The sequence below is a fragment of the Lissotriton vulgaris genome, chromosome 8 (assembly GCF_964263255.1).
Source record: "Lissotriton vulgaris chromosome 8, aLisVul1.2, whole genome shotgun sequence".
Lineage (NCBI taxonomy): Eukaryota > Metazoa > Chordata > Amphibia > Caudata > Salamandridae > Lissotriton > Lissotriton vulgaris.
Genome location: NC_141696.1, coordinates 1,575,232,406 through 1,575,252,624, shown reverse-complemented (window position 1 = coordinate 1,575,252,624; position 20,219 = coordinate 1,575,232,406). Strand labels below are relative to the sequence as shown.

The 20,219-nt window shown below is 48.7% G+C and overlaps 1 protein-coding gene across 1 annotated transcript in view; it reads left to right on the top strand.

Moving 5' to 3' along the window:
- RSPH1 (radial spoke head component 1) overlaps nucleotides 1-20,219 on the top strand; it is a 257,093-nt gene that overhangs the window by 221,920 nt on the left and 14,954 nt on the right. Inside the window, exon 8 of the mRNA XM_086933563.1 lies at nucleotides 10,735-11,070. Coding sequence (XP_086789689.1) covers nucleotides 10,735-11,030 — 296 coding nt within the window. The 3' untranslated portion in view covers nucleotides 11,031-11,070. The remainder of the gene's footprint in view (nucleotides 1-10,734; nucleotides 11,071-20,219) is intronic.

The window sequence follows — 20,219 nt, the reverse complement described above, 5'->3', positions numbered from 1 at the left end:
ATGACGGACACCACACCAGTTAGGTTGATTAAAAATCAATCAGCTTTATCTAGAATTAGAATCAGGGCAATCAACACTCAAGGTATCAAGAGCTGATTAGTGCATTTCATTAGGGGAGCAGAGGGAACATTTCACTCAACAATGCAGGATGTTTCTATAACCATTTCCTTGCAGGAGTAAAGGGGGTGATTCCTTAATCAATACAGCAGATCCCCATAAACATGTCATTCAAGGAGCAACTTAGGAGATACCTGTGGGCATTTCAATCACCAGGTCAGTAAGTCAGAATAAACGTTTCAATAATCACACTAGCAGGCATGAACATTTCACTAGGCAGGAATGACATTTCAGCACTTAAGATCCAACATTTCCTTAATCAGGAATAACCATTTCACTGAACTGGGATGAGCTTTCCATTAATCAGCAGTGGAGCCCCTTGTGGGTAGAGGACCAGGTGACACCTCCTTATCAGAGACCAAGCATCTCATTAGGCATAAATGACCATTTCATTATGGAAGGCAAACATTTCATCAGGGTAGCAGGGAAAACACTTCATCAGGCCTAGGTCGAGCCTTGAACCCGCAGGAGTAAACATGTCATTCACCCGGTCACATTAGCAATAACCCTTCTCCTAGTCAGGGGTTAACTCCTCTCATCGGGCGGTCACTCAATCCTTCCTGAGGGTTCTCGCCCAGTACCAGTTCAGGGGTGACTAATTAGGGCCAACGGGGCCCAACAACAGTCTTGTACAAAAGGGGGCGAACACGGGCCCTCCCAGCAGGGGTGTTACCTTTGGGGGCCTGCCTGTCGCACCAAGCTACCACCCGGGGAACTGGTTACCCCAGTTCCTACGAAATGCCACTGAGTTTCTAATCCCTGGGTAGATGCCCCATATAAACATTGAAGACAGAGACCAGAAAATGAAAGATAACTTTTTCTAAAGAATATTATGACGAGGATTTCTCTACTGGATTCATCCGTGCCTTAATATAACAACACGGGTACAGTACAATCTGAAACTACAGCTTCCCTGCATGGCACAAAAGTGTGTCCCCTTTATATGAACGGGTGGTTAGCGATGATTTGGACTTCCCCTTACTTTTTTCCACCACCTTCTCCCATCTATAATATAAAAACAGGGTGTGCCCTAATCCTTCTCCACCATCTGGGCACAGGAGCATCACATTATGCAAAAATAGTGATGTAGAGCAATTAATACATTAACATTAACAATAGGACACAATTAATTCAATCCTATTCTAAGGTACACAGTCCCTATCTGTTTGTATTTTTTCATCTTAAGGTCCATACCAACTCTGATTCCAAATAGGAACAATTAGTAAATTCTTTTAATTGTTCTCAAATTTATGAAGACACAAAACAATACATGACATAAATCAATACAAACATAAATACATACAATGAATAATTACTACAATCACAAAAAACAATTACATATAATAAATTGCACATACTACTAAATATAAATAATCCAATATTCCTTCCTACCCCAAGTTAGGAGTTTTTTGTTTGCTCTATAACTAACAGCAATCCACTGTGAGGTAATCCTGTACAGACAAGAGGTAACGACTTCCACATCTGAATCCATCCACAGTGTGTATGTAAACATTTAACTCAAAATCCTTCATTCAATGGACTCCTCTTAGTTCGTGCGGTCAAGCTTCTCCCCTCTAAGCATAGTTGTAGATGTCATACTTAGATTGTAATAAACTAGCTTCTTTCAGTGGTTGTCTTAAATTGCCTTAGAAAATTCCTTTGCTTTGGATGAATTCTTTCAGGGAATCTAACTGTGCTTCGTCTTGATAAATGGTATTGATGATGCACGATGCCCACACTGTGCTTCTAGCCTTCATGATTGCGGTCTCAGCTGACGATAGTATTGACGAGGCACAATGCCTACTCTGTGCTTCTAGCCTTCATGAGAGTGGTCTCCACTGACGATAGTATTGATGATACAGAACACCCACGCTGTGCTACTAGCCTTCATGAGTGCGGTCTACGCTGACGATAGTATTGACGATGCACAACGCCCACTCTGTGCTTCTAGCTGTCATGAGTGTGGTCTCCACTGACGATAGTATTGATGATGCACAATGCCCACGCTGTGCTTCTAGCCTTCATGAGTGTGGTCACCACTGATGATAGTATTGATGGGGCACATGCCCAATCTGTGCTTCTAGCCTTTATGAGTGTGGTCTCCACTGACAATAGTATTGACGATGAACAACGCCCACTCTGTGCTTCTAGCTGTCATGAGTGCGGTCTTCACTGACGATTGTATTGGCAATGCAAAATGCCCACGCTGTGCTGCTAGCCTTCATGAGTGTGGTCTCCACTGACGATAGTATTGACTAGGCACAATGCCCTCACTGTGCTTCTAGCCTTCCTGAGTGTGGTCTCCAGTGATGATAGTATTGACGATGCACAAAGCCCATTCTGTGCTTCTAGCTGTCATGAGTGTGGTCTCCACTGATGATAGTATTGATGATGCACAACGCCCACTCTGTGCTTCTAGCTGTCATGAGTGTGGTCTCCACTGACGATAGTATTGATGGGGCACAATGCCCACACTGTGCTTCTAGCCTTCATGAGTGCGGTCTACGCTGACTATAGTATTGATGATGCACAACGCCCACTCTGTGCTGTCATGAGTGTGGTCTCCACTGACGGTAGTATTATCTATGCACAATGCCCACGCTGTGCTTCTAGCCTTCATGAGTGTGGTCTCCACTGACGATAGTATTGATGGGGCACAATGCCCGAGCTGTGCTTCTAGCCTTCATGAGTGCAGTCTACGCTGACTATAGTATTGACGATGAACAACGCCCACTCTGTGCTTCTAGCTGTCATGAGTGCGGTCTCCACTGATGATAGTATTGACAATGCAGAATTCCCACGCTGTTCTGCTAGCCTTCATGAGTGTGGTCTCCACTGACGATAGTATTGACAAGGCACAATGCCCTCGCTGTGCTTCTAGCCTTCCTGAGTGTGGTCTTCAGTTACGATAGTATTGACGATGCACAAAGCCCATTCTGTGCTTCTAGCCTTCATGAGTGTGGTCTCCGCTGACAATAGTATTGACGATGCAAAATGCCCACGTTGTGCTTCTAGCCTTCATGAGTGTGGTCTCCACTGACGATAGTATTGACGATGCAGAACACCCACGCTGTGCTTCTAGCCTTCATGAGTGCGGTCTCCACTGACGATAGTATTGACGATGCAGAACACCCACGCTGTGCTTCTAGCCTTCATGAGTGCGGTCTCCACTGACGATAGTATTGATGATGCAGAACACCCACGCTGTGCTTCTAGCCTTCATGAGTGCGGTCTCCACTGATGATAGTATTGACGATGCACAATGCCCATGCTGTGCTTCTAGCCTTCATGAGTGCGATCTTCACTGACGATAGTATTGACGATGCAAAATGCCCACGCTGTGCTTCTAGCCTTCATGAGTGTGGTCTCCACTGACAATAGTATTGATGGGGCACAATGCCCACGCTGTGCTTCTAGCCTTCATGAGTGCGGTCTCAACTGACGATAGTATTGATGATGCAAAATGCCCACGCTGTGCTTCTAGCCTTCATGAGTGTGGTTTCCACTGACAATAGTATTGATGATGCACAATGCCCACGCTGTGCTGTTAGCCTTCATGAGTGTGGTCTCCACTGACGATAGTATTGACGATTCAAAAAACCCATTCTGTGCTTCTAGCCATCATGAGTGTGGTCTCCGCTGACTATAGTATTGACAATGAACAACGCCCACTCTGTGCTTCTAGCTGTCATGAGTGTGGTCTCCACTGACGATAGTATTGATGATACAGAACACCCACGCTATGCTTTTAGCCTTCATGAGTGCGGTCTACGCTGACTATAGTATTGACGATGCACAACGCCCACTCTGTGCTTCTAGCTGTCATGAGTGTGGTCTCTACTGACGATAGTATTGACAATGCAAAATGCCCACGCTGTGCTGCTAGCCTTCATGAGTGTGGTCTCCACTGACGATAGTATTGACAAGGCACAATGCCCTCACTGTGCTTCTAGCCTTCCTGAGTGTGGTCTCCAGTGACAATAGTATTGACGATGCACAAAGCCCATTCTGTGCTTCTAGCTGTCATGAGTGTGGTCTCCACTGATGATAGTATTGATGATGCACAACGCCCACTCTGTGCTTCTAGCTGTCATGAGTGTGGTTTCCACTGACGATAGTATTGATGATGCACAATGCCCACGCTGTGCTTCTAGCCTTCATGAGTGTGGTCTCCACTGACGATAGTATTGATGGGGCACAATGCCCACGCTGTGCTTCTAGCCTTCATGAGTGCGGTCTACCCTGACTATAGTATTGACGATGCACAACGCCCACTCTGTGCTTCTAGCTGTCATGAGGGTGGTCTCCACTGATGATAGTATTGATGATGCACAACGCCCACTATGTGCTTCTAGCTGTCATGAGTGTGGTCTCCACTGACAGCAGTATTGATGATGCACAATGCCCACGCTGTGCTTCTAGCCTTCATGAGTGTGGTCTCCACTGACGATAGTATTGATGGGGCACAATGCCCGAGCTGTGCTTCTAGCCTTCATGAGTGCGGTCTACGCTGACTATAGTATTGACGATGAACAACACCCACTCTGTGCTTCTAGCTGTCATGAGTGCGGTCTCCACTGATGATAGTATTGACAATGCAGAATGCCCACGCTGTTCTGCTAGCCTTCATGAGTGTGGTCTCCACTGACGATAGTATTGACAAGGCACAATGCCCTCGCTGTGCATCTAGCCTTCCTGAGTGTGGTCTTCAGTGACGATAGTATTGACGATGCACAAAGCCCATTCTGTGCTTCTAGCCTTCATGAGTGTGGTCTCCGCTGACAATAGTATTGACGATGCAAAATGCCCACGTTGTGCTTCTAGCCTTTATGAGTGTGGTCTCCACTGACGATAGTATTGACGATTCAAAAAGCCCATTCTGTGCTTCTAGCCTTCATGAGTGTGGTCTCCGCTGACAATAGTATTGACGATGCAAAATGCCCACGTTGTGCTTCTAGCCGTTATGAGTGTGGTCTCCACTGACGATAGTATTGACGAAGCACAATGCCCGTTCTATGCTTCTAGCCTTCATGAGTGCGGTCTCCACTGACGATAGTATTGACGATGCAGAACACCTACGCTGTGCTTCTAGCCTTCATGAGTGCGGTCTCCACTGATGATAGTATTGACAATGCAGAATGCCCACGCTGTGCTTCTAGCCTTCATGAGTGCGGTCTCCACTGACGATAGTATTGATGATGCAGAACACCCACGCTGTGCTTCTAGCCTTCATGAGTGCGGTCTCCACTGATGATAGTATTGACGATGCACAATGCCCATGCTGTGCTTCTAGCCTTCATGAGTGCGGTCTTCACTGACGATAGTATTGACGATGCAAAATGCCCACGCTGTGCTTCTAGCCTTCATGAGTGTGGTCTCCACTGACAATAGTATTGATGGGGCACAATGCCCACGCTGTGCTTCTAGCCTTCATGAGTGCGGTCTCCACTGACGATAGTATTGACGATGCAAAATGCCCACGCTGTGCTTCTAGCCTTCATGAGTGTGGTTTCCACTGACAATAGTATTGATGATGCACAATGCCCACGCTGTGCTGTTAGCCTTCATGAGTGTGGTCTCCACTGACGATAGTATTGACGATTCAAAAAAACCCATTCTGTGCTTCTAGCCATCATGAGTGTGGTCTCCGCTGACTATAGTATTGACGATGAACAACGCCCACTCTGTGCTTCTAGCTGTCATGAGTGTGGTCTCCACTGACGATAGTATTGATGATACAGAACACCCACGCTATGCTTCTAGCCTTCATGAGTGCGGTCTACGCTGACTATAGTATTGACGATGCACAACGCCCACTCTGTGCTTCTAGCTGTCATGAGTGTGGTCTCTACTGACGATAGTATTGACAATGCAAAATGCCCACGCTGTGCTGCTAGCCTTCATGAGTGTGGTCTCCACTGACGATAGTATTGACAAGGCACAATGCCCTCACTGTGCTTCTAGCCTTCCTGAGTGTGGTCTCCAGTGACGATAGTATTGACGATGCACAAAGCCCATTCTGTGCTTCTAGCTGTCATGAGTGTGGTCTCCACTGATGATAGTATTGATGATGCACAACGCCCACTCTGTGCTTCTAGCCTTCATGAGTGTGGTCTCCACTGACAATAGTATTGATGGGGCACAATGCCCACGCTGTGCTTCTAGCCTTCATGAGTACGGTCTCCACTGACGATAGTATTGACGATGCAAAATGCCCACGCTGTGCTTCTAGCCTTCATGAGTGTGGTTTCCACTGACAATAGTATTGATGATGCACAATGCCCACGCTGTGCTGTTAGCCTTCATGAGTGTGGTCTCCACTGACGAAAGTATTGACGATTCAAAAAACCCATTCTGTGCTTCTAGCCATCATGAGTGTGGTCTCCGCTGACTATAGTATTGACGATGAACAACTCCCACTCTGTGCTTCTAGCTGTCATGAGTGTGGTCTCCACTGACGATAGTATTGATGATACAGAACACCCACGCTATGCTTCTAGCCTTCATGAGTGCGGTCTACGCTGACTATAGTATTGACGATGCACAACGCCCACTCTGTGCTTCTAGCTGTCATGAGTGTGGTCTCTACTGACGATAGTATTGACAATGCAAAATGCCCACGCTGTGCTGCTAGCCTTCATGAGTGTGGTCTCCACTGACGATAGTATTGACAAGGCACAATGCCCTCACTGTGCTTCTAGCCTTCCTGAGTGTGGTCTCCAGTGACGATAGTATTGACGATGCACAAAGCCCATTCTGTGCTTCTAGCTGTCATGAGTGTGGTCTCCACTGATGATAGTATTGATGATGCACAACGCCCACTCTGTGCTTCTAGCCTTCATGAGTGTGGTCTCCACTGACGATAGTATTGATGGGGCACAATGCCCAGGCTGTGCTTCTAGCCTTCATGAGTGCTGTCTACGCTGACTATAGTATTGACGATGCACAACGCCCACTCTGTGCTTCTAGCTGTCATGAGGGTGGTCTCCACTGATGATAGTATTGATTATGCACAACGCCCACTATGTGCTTCTAGCTGTCATGAGTGTGGTCTCCACTGACAGCAGTATTGATGATGCACAATGCCCACGCTGTGCTTCTAGCCTTCATGAGTGTGGTCTCCACTGACGATAGTATTGATGGGGCACAATGCCCGAGCTGTGCTTCTAGCCTTCATGAGTGCGGTCTACGCTGACTATAGTATTGACGATGAACAACACCCACTCTGTGCTTCTAGCTGTCATGAGTGCGGTCTCCACTGATGATAGTATTGACAATGCAGAATGCCCACGCTGTTCTGCTAGCCTTCATGAGTGTGGTCTCCACTGACGATAGTATTGACAAGGCACAATGCCCTCGCTGTGCTTCTAGCCTTCCTGAGTGTGGTCTTCAGTGACTATAGAATTGACGATGCACAAAGCCCATTCTGTGCTTCTAGCCTTCATGAGTGTGGTCTCCGCTGACAATAGTATTGACGATGCAAAATGCCCACGTTGTGCTTCTAGCCTTTATGAGTGTGGTCTCCACTGACGATAGTATTGACGAAGCACAATGCCCATTCTATGCTTCTAGCCTTCATGAGTGCGGTCTCCACTGACGATAGTATTGACGATGCAGAACACCTACGCTGTGCTTCTAGCCTTCATGAGTGCGGTCTCCACTGACAATAGTATTGACGATGCAGAACACCCACGCTGTGCTTCTAGCCTTCATGAGTGCGGTCTCCACTGACAATAGTATTGATGATGCAGAACACCCACGCTGTGCTTCTAGCCTTCATGAGTACGGTCTCCACTGACGATAGTATTGACGATGCAAAATGCCCACGCTGTGCTTCTAGCCTTCATGAGTGTGGTCTCCACTGACAATAGTATTGATGATGCACAATGCCCACGCTGTGCTGTTAGCCTTCATGAGTGTGGTCTCCACTGACGATAGTATTGACGATTCAAAAAGCCCATTCTGTGCTTCTAGCCTTCATGAGTGTGGTCTCCGCTGACAATAGTATTGACGATGCAAAATGCCCACGTTGTGCTTCTAGCCGTTATGAGTGTGGTCTCCACTGACGATAGTATTGACGAAGCACAATGCCCATTCTATGCTTCTAGCCTTCATGAGTGCGGTCTCCACTGACGATAGTATTGACGATGCAGAACACCTACGCTGTGCTTCTAGCCTTCATGAGTGCGGTCTCCACTGACGATAGTATTGACGATGCAGAACACCCACGCTGTGCTTCTAGCCTTCATGAGTGCGGTCTCCACTGACGATAGTATTGATGATGCAGAACACCCACGCTGTGCTTCTAGCCTTCATGAGTACGGTCTCCACTGACGATAGTATTGACGATGCAAAATGCCCACGCTGTGCTTCTAGCCTTCATGAGTGTGGTCTCCACTGACAATAGTATTGATGATGCACAATGCCCACGCTGTGCTGTTAGCCTTCATGAGTGTGGTCTCCACTGACGATAGTATTGACGATTCAAAAAGCCCATTCTGTGCTTCTAGCCATCATGAGTGTGGTCTCCGCTGACTATAGTATTGACGATGAACAACGCCCACTCTGTGCTTCTAGCTGTCATGAGTGTGGTCTCAACTGACGATAGTATTGACGATGCAAAATGCCCACGCGGTGCTGCTAGCCTTTATGAGTGTGGTCTCCACTGACAATAGTATTGATGGGGCACCACGCCCACGCTGTGCTTCTAGCCTTCATGAGTGCGGTGTACGCTGACGATAGTATTGACAAGGCACAATGCCCTCACTGTGCTTCTAGCCTTCCTGAGTGTGTTAGCTGCTGACGATAGTGATGATGCACTAAGCCTCTGCTGTGCTTCTAGCCTTCATGAATGTGGTCTCCACCGACAATAGTATTGACGATGCGCAACGTCCACGCTGTGATTCTAGCCTTCCTGAGTGTGGTCTACACTGACGATAGTATTGACGATGCACCTTACCCACGCTGTAGATCTAGCCCTCATGAGTGTGGTCTCCTCTGACCGACCCTTCAAACCTCTGATCCAAGATGATCTAGAAATTGATAACATCAGGAACCAATATTTCTCTATTGACTCAAGCTGACCTAAACATGCCATGCGTTACCCAGCAGACACTGCCAGACATTTTTTCCGGGAATGGAGATGCTAGTTAATCAAACGATTCCTCTTCCTGCACATGTGGTTTTAATCCTGAAGTCATCCATTTTTACTTCATAGGAATGTTGGAGGAGTCGAGTTGACACTCTGCTAGTTCATCTTCCACCTTCAAGTGGAAGGGGTTTGGCATTTGCTGCAGATAGAAAACATTTGGAGTTCTTTGTTGCTAGGAATGGATGATGCTTGTCCAGCTGCTGTGTTTGGCGAGTCGAGGCTTGCAACTTTCTTCCCTAACAGGATGAAACCTAATCAAGATAATTTCATGGCAATGTTTGTAAATAAATATGTCCTAAAAGAACAGTGAAAAGCTCTTTAACCTGATAGTGGACCTCCCTACTTCCACCCTACCTCCCTCTCATGGGACCTCAGTGCTGTTATTGCTAAATTTTTGGTGTAGCGCCTGGATACGCTCGCGGATGATTAGCTGTGCGATATAAATCTAAGTTGATTGATTGATTGGTTTCTAAATCTGATACTGTACAAGAGGCAGAGTTGAAGTTCCTTTCTGCTGGCTATTATGTCAGCCGCAGGTCTTAGCAAAATCCTTAATTTTTCACAAGAACAAGGTGATGTTGAGAACCCGCTCTTTTTGTCTTGCCAAAATTGTGTCTTAGTTTCACATTAGTCATCTGATCAAGCACTGCATTTTAGAATTTTAGAGGCTAAAATTAAGAACATTTAAATGCAATGTATCCCAGGTGGCTCGCGTTCTGCATTCGAGGTGGTCTGCCATCTAACTTTGTTCTTAGCAGCGGTGCTCACGGTGATCCCTTTTCCTGCCTCGTAACATAGGTTGCCGCTCACACTCAGTACATTGTCTATCATGTTCCCAGGATGGAGTGGGGCGTGTTAGTCATCTCTAACCCTGTCTCCATCTGTGGTGATGCCAGCCCACCCTCCTTAATGCCTTTGTGCTGGTAAGTATCAGGACATTGTGAGTTGTTGCCTGGGCTCCAGCCGTGCAGGGCGAAGGATCTCAGCATATGTGAGTAGGGCTTTGTTTACATGAATAACCTTTCTTCAAATACTAAAAAAGACCAATTGGGGAAACTGGTATTGGTATATTTTGCATTAGCTTGGGAAATTATTTTTTAATAGACGTTCTGGTGTCGGCTCTACTCACTGGTAATTTTCAAAAAGTCACACAGTACTATGCCCCTGATGCAAAACTATGGCTTCAGGTAAGTAACCTTATTATTTCCAAACTGGAGGAAAAAGATACTGTATGATCTTTGATTTTCAGCATCTACAGTAGAAAAGATTGTCGTAGAACAGCATGCATGCTCTACGTTTTATTATACTTTTGTTTTATCTTTGCTTTAGAATCTTTACAAGAAAAGTTATTGTCTATGGTAATAAAAAATGCTCTGAACATGTTAAATGTTTACAATATGTGTACACAATTTGATCTTTGACATTAATGTGTGCTGAGACCAAATATGTGTCTGCTCATATTTCAGAAGAGGTCGAAGGAGAAGCTGAGGCTTCATTGGGCGAGGGCGAGGGCGAGGGCGAGGGCGAGGCTCCAATGGAGGAGACCGAGGCTTCATTGGACGAGGCCGAGGCCTCATTGGAGGAGGCTCCATTGGACGCTGAAGAGGCTCCGTTGGACGCTACTGAAGGTTCATTAGAGGAGGACGAAGCTCCACATGACGCAACTCAAGCGCTAAATGACGCACCACCGCACTCAGCTGATCCTTCACAGACCATAACCTCAGAAGCTGCGGCCACATCCCCTGGGGCAGATGACACCTGAGAGAATTACTTCAATTCATCACAAGAAGAGCCAGCAGAAGGTGAGGATTCCCAGCCTTAGATGGGCACAGGCCTCCCTCAGTTTCAGAATTAACACTCTCTAACCAGGGTCACAAGCAGTTTCAAATTCCCTATGTTGATTTGCTTACAGGGACTGTCACCCCAATCGACCTGCTTGGAGTCGTAACTCCTTCTACTCCCTAGTCAGATACATCTAGATATGAGCAAACTTCCATACTAGGCTGAAGTAAATGCCGCTTACAGTTTAGCCGAGTTCCACAATCATATCTGTGGGCAGAACAATTGTAGAAATAGAGATTAGCGGTAAGCAATCAGAACATTACCTCCTTCGCTCCTTCCCAATCTCAGTTGATCCTCGTTGAGGATGTACAGTGCCTAGATATCCTGCACTGAACAAAAAGAGACACCAACTTCCATATGTGAGCAGAATCCTCCCTATGAGGCACCACAACTAGGGGGCATATATAAGAAGCCATTTGTGATTCGCAATTCTAGCGTTTGCGAATCGCAAACGGCATTTTGGTATGTATGGGCCACATAGCAAAATATGGAATCACAAAAATTGTGATTCCTTATTTTGCTCAAGCATTTAAGGAATCGCAATTTTGCGATTCCTTAAATGCTATGTAGGGGTGCCTTGCAAATTGCGATTTTGGCTTAAGGAATCGCAAAATACCACTGTAAGAACTGGGGTCACCAGTTCCCCGGGGGTAGCCTGGCACGAGCAGGTAGGCACCCGAAAGCTTAGGTGTTAAGTGACTACACAGCACACACAACCACTGAGACAATATATGCACACGCAATGACTGACACCACTCCAGTGAGTTTTGATTAAAACGATAAACTTTTATCTAAGATCAAGGTTCAGGAGTGGAAAATCACAGTATCAATTCATTTCATCAGAGGGGAGTAAAGGGAACAGTTCAATATCCAATTTAACACGTAGCAATAAACATTTAATAAAGGAATTAGCATGGACAACCAGCTCATCAGGCAAGGATGACCATATCCTGTAGCAAAAGTCCACAGGTCTTCAGGTGAGTAACCTGTTCAGTAGGCAAATCAATCAACTTCTCACCAAGCAAGGGTGAACATTACATAAAACTCTTTAGCAGGAATAAGCAGTGCATTAAAGGAGGATAAAACATTTCATTAAATGTAAAACATTTCATTAGGCAGGAAGAAATCACCTTTTCATGGTAAACCCCTGCAGTCTTCTGGAGAGTGTAGGCATGAACTTTTCACGAGGAAATAACCATTTGAGCAGGAAATCCTAACCATTCCATTACTCAGCATTAAACATTTCCTGGAGTAGCTAATGGTACTTAGGGAACACTGCATTAGGCAGGAACATATAACACTTCCCTAGGCAGGAGTAAAACGGTTCATTGAAGATCAGGCAGGAATAATAACAGTTCCTTACTCAAGGGTCATCAGGGCATTAAGCTGACTCATTCAGCAGAGGTAGACCTCCCATTAGCCATATTAAACATTTAGCACTTTGGGCCAGGGGCCGTTAAACTAGCCCAATAGCGGTACTTTCCAAGGACCGGCCTAGGGGCGTGTTAGCACAACTCCTCCCCCAACGTGGGGTTAACTTCAGAAGAATTCAGGCCCCCAAATGGCTTACAGGAACCTGGCCCCGTCTCATTAGGGAGGTAGCGGAAACATTTTATTGAAGAACTGTAAGCATTTCAATCCCCAGGTCAGTAGGTCAGAATCAGCATTTCAGTACCTACACTAAGCAGGCATAAACATTTCAGTAGGAACTCATATCTATTTCCTTACACAGCCCTAGATATTCCCTGAGACACTAATAAACAATGCATCCAACCCAAATGAGCTTTTCCTTAAGCAAGAATTCAGATTTGGCAAATCATTCAAGGTAATGTCCATAATGCAGGTATCACTATCTCCTTAGTACATTTCCTTATCCTCGATGGGCTGGGATAACTCTTTCATTCATTAGAGATGACCATTACCCTGGGCAAGAATACACTTTTCATTAAACAGGGCCTAGCAGTAGCCTGGAGATGAGTATGCCCCAGCCAGGGGCTAACATTGGCTACCATGCAGTCAACACAGGCCTACTTAGTTCATGTTCTGGCCCAGCTCAGGGGCCTTCTGTGGGTAAATAGGGCCAACGGGACCCTAGCAACAGTCTCCCCAGGGTGGGGGCGGTCTCAGGCCTTCCGCCCGCCCACCCGGGGTATTACCTCTTTCTTCGGCCCTCCCGGGCCATTGCGTAGGGATGTATGTCGTTACAACCCGATGTTTTACATCGCAGTACTTTACGACGCATGTTTTACAACGCAAGTCGTTACCACGACTTGCGTTGTTGGGGGCTGGATAGTGAATAGTTTAAATTACTATTCCAACTCCAGTCCCCGTGGATAGTAGGGAAGGAGTTGGATAGTAAATTAAACTATTTACTATCCTGGAGCGCCCCAGCGCAATTCGTTGTTACAACTTGCGTTGTAAAAGTTGCGTCTTAAGGGAACTGCGGTGTAACATCCGCGTTGTAAAGGATGTTCCCCCTTACGTAGGCTTCTGGTGGGGTGGAGGGCCCTCGAAGGTGTTTCCGGCGCCGGGGGGAGGGCTCCTGCTCTCCCCGGAGCCCTCCGGCAGTGTCAGCAGGCCTCGGATGTGGTGGGCCGGTCAGGAGAGGCCCGCGTGACTCCGGCGCTCTTCCCGGGCCTCCCTTCAGCCCCACCGCAGCTCCTGCTCTCTTCTCGGAGCCCTTCGATGCCTCACCCGGTCCCGGGCCTTCCTTTGCCTCCTCGGGCCCGGGAACCAATAGCAGGCCTGGATTAGGTGTGTGTGGCGCCGGCCGCCAATCACAGCGCGGCCGGCGAGGGAGTGCAGACTGGGGAACCAATCAGTGTGGGCCAAGGCGGGGCGCGGCCTCGAGACTCAATCGGGATGCGGCAATGGCGGGGGCGGGGCTTGCCCGCCCCCATCACGTGAGGGTCGAGGCCGGCTTCCGGCCTAGTCCGGCCCTCAAGGCCCAGCACGGCCTGTCTGGAATTTACGGCGGCCTACCTCAAACTCCGGAGGCCGCCGCGGGGATTCTTCTCTCTTGGGCCGGGCTGCAGCGGTGATAGTGGCCCCTGGGTGTGCCGGGAAACTGAGTTGTCTCCGCCCACTCCTCCGGACCCGGCGTGGCCCACAGAACAAGGCGACGGCCCTCTCCTGGCACCGGGGGCCACCGATGAAGGCGCAGAGGCTTCCGCGATATAGCGGTGAGTCGGGAAGCGCTTTTGGGACACAGCGCTCCAGAGCCTCCACGCCAGGGCACCAGGTAATGCAGCGCTTGGCAAAATCAGCGCTTGGGTGGCAGTCTCCACAATAGCGCTTCGGGGGCACAACGCTTCTCAGGGGGAATGCAGCGCTGGGGCCCCAGCCAGCACAATCACTTCACGGAGCCAGCGCTAAGGCACACGTGGGTCCGATGCTCAGCAGAGATAGCGCTTGGAGTAGATCACAGCGCTCAGAGGGACCCACAGTTCTGGCAATCTCTGGCCGTTCAGATGATGCAGGACAGCAGTCCACAGCGCTTCTCTGGTAGTTTATTTATGTGGGAGGCAGATCACAGTTCAAACAGGACAGGCCACACGCAGTGGCAGATCAGCAAAGGGGGACCCAGGACAGGATTAAGGGGCGCAGAAGTAATATAGCCCAGTACCTGGTTGATCCCCAGCAGTTCTGTGGTAGTTAGGTTTTCTTCTTGGCGCTTGATGGCTCTTGCGCCCTTGTAAATAGCAGTTTCTTGTTTCTTGTTACTTGAAGGGGGGTTGAGTTGAGGGCTGCTGACAGGAATCTTCAGCAGGTCACTGTAGATGGTCCCTGGGTTCCCCTCCCGCCGTGCCAGATCAGTGGGCTAGCTCAGGGTACCTCACTCAACTTAGAAGGCAGCACCTAAGCCCTGTCACTCCCAGTGGCATAAGTCCCTGACTAGGCCCTACCGCCTAAATCTCCTGAGTGGGTCCCCCAGGTCAGTGATGCCCCAACTGACTGGAAAGTTTCCCTCCCTTTCCTTTTATAGGCCCAGGTCAGGTGACCACCCTCTAAGGCGGCAAAACTAGGCTCCGCCCCTATTCTAGAAGGTGCCAGGAGCTTCCCTACTCTAACTGTGGGCAGGCAAGCCAGGCTGGAATGGCAACATTGTTTGGAGTCCCTGCCAGCTCCTGGCAACTAGAATGCGCCTTATCAAGACCACGCTGAGGTAACAGGGGCCTACGGCAGCCATGTTGAAGGTAGCGAGCACCTGCACCTAGCATTGATTTTAACATTACCCAGGGCATTTTAACCTCACAGGGCCTATACAACTACATTACAAAGGGGGGACATCCTGAATTCGGGGAAGCAAAAAAATTCAGTGAAAAGTCCAACAACCACCTACTCCAAGTAGATGGTATTTTGCAATTTTCTGTTAAAATGCATTTTTTTAAAAAATTCAAAGTGCCATGTGGCGCACAGACATGCCCTTAGGGCATGTATGTGCGCCACATGTACTTACCTGCACATTCCAGGGGTGCAATAGGTGGCCTAGCACCCTTGGAATTGCGATTCTCAAATTGCGATTTTCTCATAGAAAATCGCAATTTGAGAATGTTTCCCCATTCATTCCTATTGGCTTTTTGGCCCATAGGAATGAATGGGACACTCATTCCTTAATTGCGATTCGCAATTTGCTAATCGCAATTAAGGAATTTTAGAGATTTGCAAAAAAATTGCGATTTATTACATACATTCCATTTTGCAATTCTCAAATAGCGATTCCTTAAAAATCGCTATTTGAGAATCGCAAAATGTAAATTACCTACATATGCCCCTAGGTCATGAATAAAAGGCATCATCTGCCTGCACCATAAAAGCGAGACCCCACTTTCCGAGGGGGGCTTCTGACATAGCCATTGAGTTGAATCTGCTTCCTGGAAAGTTTTCTTGATATTTATCATCAAGTTATTGTTCCTCTACGATTAGATCCAATCTTCCCTTCTTTCGTGTTTCATTCCTTTGCCTTTGTCGCTCTATTTTTCCTTCTTCTCACCCTTTCTACTAATGTACGGCTGATCATTTGAGACCCCTCAACCCCCATTCTGTTGTCTCTCATACCCTTCACATCAGGCTCCTTTCATCTTTCTCCCCATCCCCATCGCTTCTTATCCCTTCCTTTTATTGCCCTTGTTGACCCTTGTTTTTTCTTGTTTGTTGTGAAGGTCCCTTCTTACCACATCTTCTTTTTTCATTCACAGACTTCTTACTGCTCTCTCTTTTAAGCTGACTTTGGGCCATATGTATGAAATTTCCATTTTGCATTTTCTAAATAGCGAATACCAAAAAATTGCTATTTATTAAGTGAAAATAGAATGTACAAAAATAGAGATTTCCTACACAGTAGGCTTCACTATTAGGCAACTGATATTTAGGAAATAGTAAACCATTCGGCCAGAAGGTACATATAGTTTGGCATTTCCTAATTTGTATTTTCCTAATAGGAAATTGTAAATTGTAAATTACGAAATGCAAAACCTAGTGGGCCTCATTTATGAGAAATTACGCATTGCTGCGTTAAAGCAGTGATGCGTCACTTCTCAGTGCGCACACCTTGCGACATGCCTGATGCGTCATATTTAATGTATGACGCATCATGTCGCAAGGAGTTACAGATAAGTCAGTATCTGTAAGCGCAAAAGTGACGCATTGCTGGAGTGTGTCACAAAAGTGACGCAGCTCCAATCAATCAATCAATCATGGGCATTTGTATAGCGCGCTACTCACCCGGAAGGGTCTCAAGGTGCTGGTGGGGAGGGGTCCGTTACTGCTCGAAGAGCCAGGTCTTGAGGAGCTTCCTGAAGGAGAGATGATCCTGGGTCAGCCGGAGGTGGATCGGGAGGGAGTTCCATGTCTTGGCTGCCAGGTAGGAGAAGGATCTTCCCCCGGTGGTGGCTTTGCGGATGCGTGTTACGGCGGCGAGGGTGAGGCTAGTCGATCGTAGCTGGCTGGTGGGTGCGTAGAAGGTCAGGCGGTTGTTGAGGTACTTGGGGCCCAGGGCGTGGAGTGCCTTGTGTGCGTGGGTGAGGAGCCTGAACGTGATCCTCTTGCTGACGTGGAGCCAGTGCAGGTCTTTCAGATGGCCGGAGATGTGGCTGTGTCAGGGGATGTTCAGGACGAGTCGTGCGGAGGCGTTCTGGATGCGCTGGAGTCTTTTCTGAAGTTTGGCTGTGGTTCCGGCGTAGAGGGTGTTTCCGTAGTCCAGTCGGCTGGTAACGAGTGCCTGGGTGACCGTCTTCCTGGTTTCGGTGGGGATCCATCCGAACATCTTACGGAGCATGTGCAGGGTGTTGAAGCATGATGACGAGACGGCGTTGACTTGTCTGGTCATCGAGAGGGAGGAGTCCAGGATGAAGCCCAGGTTGCGTGCATGGTCCGTTGGTTAAGGGGTGGTGCCCAGGGCAAGGGGCCACCAGGAGTTGTCCCAGGCGGAGGGCGATGATCCCAGGATGAGGACTTCCGTCTTGTCTGAGTTCAGTTTCAGGCGGCTGTTCTTCATCCATTCGGCGACATCTTTCATCCCTTCGTGTAGGCTGGTTCTGGCGGTGTCGGGGTCGTTGGTAAGGGAGAGGATTAGCTGGGTGTCGGCGTAGGAGATGATGTTGAGGTTGTGTTTGCATGCGAAGGCTGCAAGAGGGCTCATGTAGACATTGAAGAGGGTTGGGCTGAGTGATGACCCTTGTGGTACGCCGCAGATGATTTCGGTGGCCTCGGATCTGAACGGAGGGAGGCGGACTCTCTGGGTTCTCCCGGCGAGGAACGAGATGATCCACTCCAGTGCCTTCTCTCGGATTCCGATGTTGCTGAGGCGCTGTACTAGGGTGCGGTGGCAGACAGTGTCGAACGCTGCAGAGAGGTCCAGGAGGATGAGGGCCGCTGTTTCCCCGTTGTCAAGCAGGGATCTGATGTCGTCAGTGGCTGTGATGAGGGTGGTCTCGGTGCTGTGGTTGGCTCGGAAGCCGGACTGCAAAGGGTCGAGGGATCCGTTCGTCTCGAAGAAGGCGGCAAGCTGTCTGTTGACGGTCTTTTCGATGACTTTGGCAGGAAAAGGGAGGAGCGAGATGGGGCGGTAGTTCTTGAGGTCGGTGGGGTCCGCTGTTGGTTTCTTCAGGAGGGCGCTGAGCTCGGCGTGCTTCCAGGACTCCGGGAAGGTGGCGGTGTTGAAGGAGGTGTTGATAATGTCCCGGAGTTGGGGTGGGATGATGGAGTCGGCCTTGTTGAAGACGTGGTGGGGGCAGGGGTCGGTTGGTGATCCGGAGTGGATGGTGTTCATCGTGCGGGTGGTGTCTTCGGTGCTGATCGGGGTCCAGGCGCAGAGGGTGGTGGTGGGGGGCGGTGGATCGGTGGTTGGGTGCGTAGTTGGTGCGCCAAAACTGTTGTGTATATCGGCGATCTTGGGGTGGATGAACGAGGCGAGTCAGTCGCAGAGGTCTTGCGAGGGAGTGATGTCGTTGTTTCCGACGCTGGGTTTGGAGAACTCTTTGACTATGCTGAAGAGTTCCTTGCTGTTGTGGGCGCTGTTGTCCAGTCGTTCTTTGAATGCTGTCTTCTTGGTGGTGTGGATCAGCTGGTGGTGTTTGCGGGTGGCGTGCTTGAGGGCCGTCATGTTGTCCGTGGTCTGGTCGTTGGGCCAGGCTTTCTCGAGGGTGCGGCAGTTCTTCTTGGAGGTCTTGAATTTGTTGGTAAACCAGGGGGCTTTCTTGCTGCCGGGTCTGCTGGGAGGGTCCTTCAGTGGTGCGAGGTCATCTACGCAGTTGGTGAGCTACTGTGTTAGGTTGCTGGCTGCTTCGTTGGGGTCCGCTGTGCTGGCGGGAGGGTTCTGGCGGAGAGAGGTGGGGAGCTGCTCGGCGGTGATCTTGTTCCAGCTCCTGCGAGGACCCTGTTGCGGGCGGTGGTGGGTCGTGGTTTTTCTGAAGCTGAAGTGGATGCTGCTGTGGTCAGTCCAATGGAGTCCAGTGGAGTGGCTGAAGGAGATGTGCTTGCTGGAGGAGAAGACGGGGTCAAGCGTGTGGCCGGCGTAGTGGGTATGGGTGTTCACCAGTTGCTTGAGTCCGAGTTTAGCGAGGTTATCCAGCAGGGTGGTGGTGTTGTGGTCCTTGTTGTTCTCCAAGTGGAAGTTGAGGTCCCCTAGGAGGATGTAGTCAGCGGAGGGGAGGGCGTGCGGGCTGATGAAGTCGGCGATGTCTTCGCTGAATTGGGTGCGTGGTCCCGGGGGTCTGTAGATGAGGGTGCCTCTGAGGGTGGTCTTGGGGTCGGTGTGTATCTGGAAGTGGAGGTGTTCGGCGGCGGTGAGGTGTCGTCGGGGTTGGTCGTGATACGGATGGTGTTCTTGTGTACGATGGCGATGCCTCCTTGTAAGAACTGGGACCACCAGTTCCCCGGGGGGGTAGCTTGGCTCGAGCAGGTAGGCAACCAGGGACTTACGTGTAAAGTAGCTACATAACACACTCATCCACTGAGACATGGAGTGGGCGCAATAATGGAGTCCACACCAGTACTTTTGATATAAGATTTCGATCAGGGTAATAAATTCTTCAACATTTCATAAATCACACCACTAAAGCATTTTGATCAATTCATCAACATTTCCTAGGGTATTTCATTAAAGCAGTTTCAATGTAGGAACAAGGTTAGCAGTTCATTAAAATATCATAGCCTGTCGCAAGCACCTTTTCATTGCGTAAAGGGGGGTACTTCATTAATCATGGACCCGGATTTCAGGCTGCAGGAATCAGCATCACATCTTATGAGAGTAAACAGTTCCTTTAGGGCAAACCATTCCATTAAGGTGGGCAACTCCCTTATGCAGAGTTAGATCACTTCCCAACAAAGCAACAGGTCATTAAGCATAAGCAATTCATCAAGCAGGGGCCTGACGCCGGGCATAAACAGTTACTCAGGCCTGGTACCACTTCATTGTTACATTCGGGCCTAAACAGTTAATTAGGTGTAAATAGCTAAGTAGAGGATCAGCCTGACCCCAGGCATGCACAGTTAATGGGCCCGTGTAGTCTGACAGTTTATACAAGGCCTCCCAGTCACTGAGGCTCCTTGGGGGCCAACGGGGCCCAATCGCCGTGTTCCCCAGGGGAGGGGCGAACTCGGGGCCCAA